This window comes from Epinephelus lanceolatus, chromosome 17, assembly GCF_041903045.1.
Source record: "Epinephelus lanceolatus isolate andai-2023 chromosome 17, ASM4190304v1, whole genome shotgun sequence".
NCBI lineage: Eukaryota > Metazoa > Chordata > Actinopteri > Perciformes > Serranidae > Epinephelus > Epinephelus lanceolatus.
In genome coordinates, this window is record NC_135750.1 from 189,529 (window position 1) to 195,000 (window position 5,472).

General features: G+C 49.3%; 1 protein-coding gene across 2 annotated transcripts in view; it reads right to left on the reverse strand.

Annotated features, from left to right (window-relative positions):
- Positions 1-1,776: 1,776 nt before the first annotated feature.
- The window catches only part of LOC117248695 (uncharacterized), a 7,117-nt gene continuing 3,421 nt past the window's right edge, over positions 1,777-5,472 (reverse strand). For both annotated transcript variants that reach the window (XM_033613915.2, XM_078176267.1), the window contains exons 2-5: positions 4,912-5,077; positions 4,444-4,805; positions 4,063-4,291; positions 1,777-3,988 (exon numbers count right to left, since the gene is read on the reverse strand). In XM_033613915.2, the coding sequence (XP_033469806.2) occupies positions 3,867-3,988; positions 4,063-4,291; positions 4,444-4,805; positions 4,912-5,077 (879 nt within the window). In that variant the 3' untranslated portion in view covers positions 1,777-3,866. The remainder of the gene's footprint in view (positions 3,989-4,062; positions 4,292-4,443; positions 4,806-4,911; positions 5,078-5,472) is intronic.

Consider the following 5,472-nt stretch of genomic DNA (forward strand, 5'->3'; position numbering starts at 1 on the left):
GACGCCTTGTTTCAGGAAGTCCAGTCTGGGAGGAGGAACAGAGGAGGAGGTGAAGCAGAATGTCCAGGCCAGGGGGGGAGGGGGGGGGTCTTTGTGTCAGCTGTTTTCCGCCCAGCGACAAGTGATTCATATTCAAATACACATTCTCAATGGACACACACACACACACACACACACTAAAACACACAATACAACACACACATCCTTCATGGACACACACACACACACATACACACACACACACACACACACACACACACACTCAGAAACACACACGATAACACACACATTTAGACACACATCCTGAATGGACACACACACTTAATTTACAAAAAGGTAGAAGATGAAAGAGTGATGTAATTCCTGAAGGACGTGTGAAGAGGAGAGGAGGAGATAGAGAAGGAGAGGAGGAGACAGAGAAGGAGAGGAGGAGACAGAGAAGGAGAGGAGGAGATAGAGAAGGAGAGGAGGAGACAGAGAAGGAGAGGAGGAGACAGAGAAGGAGAGGAGGAGATAGAGAAGGAGAGGAGGAGACAGAGAAGGAGAGGAGGAGATAGAGAAGGAGAGGAGGAGACAGAGAAGGAGAGGAGGAGACAGAGAAGGAGAGGAGGAGATAGAGAAGGAGAGGAGGAGATAGAGAAGGAGAGGAGGAGACAGCGAAGGAGAGGAGGAGATAGAGAAGGAGAGGAGGAGACAGAGAAGGAGAGGAGGAGACAGCGAAGGAGAGGAGGAGAAAGAGAAGGAGAGGAGGAGACAGCATAGGAGAGGAGGAGATAGAGAAGGAGAGGAGGTGACAGAGAAGGAGAGGAGGAGACAGAGAAGGAGAGGAGGAGAAAGAGAAGGAGAGGAGGAGACAGAGTAGGAGAGGAGGAAACAGCGTAGGAGAGGAGGAGACAGAGAAGGAGAGGAGGAGACAGAGAAGGAGAGGAGGAGACAGCGTAGGAGAGGTGGAGAAAGAGAAGGAGAGGAGGAGACAGAGAAGGAGAGGAGGAGACAGAGAAGGAGAGGAGGAAACAGCGTAGGAGAGGAGGAGACAGAGAAGGAGAGGAGGAGACAGAGTAGGAGAGGAGGAGACAGAGAAGGAGAGGAGGAGAAAGAGAAGGAGAGGAGGAGACAGAGTAGGAGAGGAGGAAACAGCGTAGGAGAGGAGGAGACAGAGAAGGAGAGGAGGAGACAGAGAAGGAGAGGAGGAGACAGCGTAGGAGAGGTGGAGAAAGAGAAGGAGAGGAGGAGACAGAGAAGGAGAGGAGGAGACAGAGAAGGAGAGGAGGAAACAGCGTAGGAGAGGAGGAGACAGAGAAGGAGAGGAGGAGACAGAGTAGGAGAGGAGAAGAAAGAGAAGGAGAGGAGGAGACAGAGGAGAGGAGGAGAAAGAGAAGGAGAGGAGGAGACAGAGTAGGAGAGGAGGAGACAGAGGAGAGGAGGAGAAAGAGAAGGAGAGGAGGAGACAGAGTAGGAGAGGAGGAAACAGCATAGGAGAGGAGGAGACAGAGTAGGAGAGGAGGAGAAAGAGAAGGAGAGGAGGAGACAGAGGAGAGGAGGAGACAGAGGAGAGGAGGAGAAAGAGAAGGAGAGGAAGAGACAGAGTAGGAGAGGAGGAAACAGCGTAGGAGAGGAGGAGACAGAGTAGGAGAGGAGGAGATAGAGAAGGAGAGGAGGAGACAGCGAAGGAGAGGAGGAGATAGAGAAGGAGAGGAGGAGACAGAGAAGGAGAGGAGGAGATAGAGGAGAGGAGGAGATAGAGAAGGAGAGGAGGAGACAGAGAAGGAGACAGAGAAAGAGACACCACATGTCTTTATTGGCAAATGTTCAACATGACTTCAGCTGTTTAAAAAATCAAACTCAGTAAAACTCAGTCATGAACAGAGACAGAGACAAGAGACAGACCTCAAACTTCTGCTACAGAGGAAACAGACACATCTCATTGTAGTTGCTTTTTTTGTGGTTGTTTTACGTCTCTGTGGTTGTTTTGTGTCTCTGAGGTCGTTTTGTGTCTCTGTGGTCGTGTTGTGTCTCTTTGAGGTCATGTTGCATCTCTTTGAGGTTGTTTTGTCTCTGTGGTTGTTTTGTTTCTCTTTGAGGTCGTTTTGTGTCTCTGTGGTCGTGTTGTGTCTCTTTGAGGTTGTGTTGTGTCTCTTTGAGGTCATGTTGCATCTCTTTGAGGTTGTTTTGTCTCTGTGGTTGTTTTGTTTCTCTTTGAGGTCGTGTTGCATCTCTTTGAGGTTGTTTTGTGTCTCTGTGGTCGTGTTGTGTCTCTTTGAGGTCATGTTGCATCTCTTTGAGGTTGTTTTGTGTCTCTGTGGTCGTGTTGTGTCTCTTTGAGGTCGTGTTGTGTCTCTTTGAGGTCATGTTGCATCTCTTTGAGGTTGTTTTGTCTCTGTGGTTGTTTTGTTTCTCTTTGAGGTCGTTTTGTGTCTCTGTGGTCGTGTTGCATCTCTCTGAGGTTGTTTTGTCTCTGTGGTTGTTATGTTTCTCTTTGAGGCCGTGTTGCATCTCTTTGAGGTTGTTTTGTGTCTCTGTGGTCGTGTTGTGTCTCTTTGAGGTCGTGTTGTGTCTCTTTGAGGTCATGTTGCATCTCTTTGAGGTTGTTTTGTCTCCGTGGTTGTTTTGTTTCTCTTTGAGGTCGTTTTGTGTCTCTGTGGTCGTGTTGCATCTCTTTGAGGTTGTTTTGTGTCTCTGTGGTCGTGTTGCATCTCTTTGAGGTTGTTTTGTCTCTCTGTGGTTGTTTTGTTTCTCTTTAAGGTCGTGTTGCATCTCTTTGAGGTTGTTTTGTCTCTCTGTGGTTGTTTTGTTTCTCTTTAAGGTCGTGTTGCATCTCTTTGAAGTCATTTTGTCTCTGTGGTCATTTTGTTTCTCTTTGAGGTCGTTTTGTGTCTCTGTGGTCGTGCTGCAACTCTTTGAGGTTGTTTTGTCTCTGTGGTTGTTTTGTTTCTCTTTGAGGTTGTGTTACATCTCTTTGAGGTTGTTTTGTCTCTCTGTGGTCATTTTGTTTCTCTTTAAGGTAGTGTTGCATCTCTTTGAGGTTGTTTTGTGTCTCTGTGGTCGTGTTGCATCTCTTTGAGGTTGTTTTGTCTCTCTGTGGTCATTTTGTTTCTCTTTAAGGTCGTGTTGCATCTCTTTGAGGTCGTTTTGTCTCTGTGGTCGTTTTGTTTCTCTTTAAAGTCCTGTTGCATCTCTTTGAGGTTGTTTTGTCTCTGTGGTTGTTTTGTGTCTCTGTGGTCGTGTTGCATCTCTTTGAGGTCGTTTTGTCTCTGTGGTCATTTTGTTTCTCTTTAAGGTTGTGTTGCATCTCTTTGAGATTGTTTTGTGTCTCTGTGGTCGTGTTGCATCTCTTTGAGGTCGTTTTGTCTCTGTGGTCGTTTTGTTTCTCTTTAAGGTCCTGTTGCATCTCTTTGAGGTCGTTTTGTCTCTCTGTGGTCGTGTTGCATCTATTTGAGGTCGTGTTGTTTCTCTTTGTTGTGTTGTTGTGTCTCTGAGGTTGTGCTGCGTCCCTTTGAGGTTGTGTTGCGTCTCTTTGTTGTCTTTTTGTGTCTCTTCAAGGGTTGTCATGCATCTCTTTGAGGTCGTGCTGTGTCTCTTTGAGGTCATGCTACGTCTCTTTGAGGTTGTGTTGCGTCTCTTTGCGGTCGTGTTGTGTCCTTTTGTGGTTCTAATGTAGTCGGTCATGGGATCGTCATGCCAACGTACAGCTTTCCCAGAGGTCGTCATGGCGACAAAGCGGCTAACTCAGCGGGGTGAGAACCAGACCTGACCTGAAACTAAACCGTCGGTCAGAGCGACAGCTGCTCATTGTTCGAGCAGCTCCACACTGCTGCCTTTTCATTGGACATTCTTCAGTGACGTGGGAGAAGCCGTCTAGCTGTCTGTCAGAGGAATCGGGGGTCTCGATTGGCTCTCCGGGAGCGGAAACGGATCTCTGACAGTTTGGAATTGATGCCAGAGCCAATGACTCCTCGCTTGGCGAGAGGAAACCGAGCCAAGATGGCGTCTGAGGGACAGAGAGGAGGACAGTGAGAGGACAGACGGATTAAAGGGACATTCTGCTGGACTGTCTCAACTCACTGAAGATGGCATTGATCTTGTGCGGGTCCAGAGCGCTGCGCTGTGGGTGGAAGGCAGGTCGGCGGCTCCGCCCGCCTCGCAGGTTGCTGTTCATCAGGGTGTTCATATCAAACACTCCCAGCAGCAGCAACCGCGCCATTGCCGTGGGAGACGGCGCCTGATTGGCTGCCTGCCATGAGCGGACATCACAGAGAACACCAGAGCCCGGATACACCTCCACCTGGCTCACCTGGATGTACAGGGATAGGTAAGACACAATGACCAGGTGTTGACAAGGCATTAACAAGCTCTCACCTGGACACAGGAAACCAGTACAGACAGTTTCAAACCAGATCAGATCCAGATCAGTTCTGGTGTAAACCTGTTCCCAGGTGGTCTTACCTGTCCGTTGATGTGTCCAGCGGTACACTGGCTCTCGGAGCAGCTCCTCCTCAGCTCCTCCATGTCGGTCTGGCTGCAGAGCGGCGCCTCCTCCCCCATGTGGCTCCCCAGGCCCAGGTCCGGCACCTCCTCGTCCTCGGAGCCCAGCGGGCCCCAGGAATCCAACAGGTCCCCGCCCACCTCCTCCTGGACCTGCTGGACGTGGACCTGGGGACTGAAGTCTCTGTCCTGATTGGTCGCTGTGTGGTGGTAATGCGAGTACGAAGTGTAACTGTCGGTCCTGCCTGTTGCCATGGAGACTGAGTGATGACTGTTGACCTGGCCCAGCGTCTGCCACATGGTGGACAGAAGCCCAGGGATCTCTGGGAAATGGAGTCATATCAAATGTCAACTTCCTGTCTGAACCTGAGAGTGCTCTGATTGGTCAGCTGTGGACAGGTAGAACAGGTGCCATGGATCTGGACTCACCATGAACCAGCATGGTGTTCAGCCTCTGGTTCTCCGCCGACAGCTCCGCCTTCTCGCGCTCTAGCTCTCGAACCCGTGAACGCAGGAAGTGAAGCTCAGCGGTCTGTGAAGGCGTCAGGGCTGACATGCCTGAGTCACCTGACACACCTGACTCCACTTTCACCACCTGCAGGGGGGGCAGGGCGAGGGGGGACGTTGTTTGTTAATAAAAAGACTAAAAAACTAAAAGTCTGTTCACTGATTGGTTCGTGTCACAGCCAATCCAGTCCTGATCAAAGTTCTCTTGTTTCCATCTTATTTATTCTCACATGTTGTTGTTTATGTTGATAGTTATTGATCATTCTATTTGTTCCCCTTCTTTTATGACCGTATTAACATTTTATTTATTTAAAAGCCGCTACAAGGAACTTTTAACTGGATATGCAAAAGTCTCTGGTTTCTGCTGATGTCTGTGCGTGACCTACAACAGCATATGAGACCATCTGTGTGAAGATAAGCTATTTCTATATAGTGTATATCCATACCTTTAGGAAACTGTCTCCGGGTCCGCCCCAGGTCACT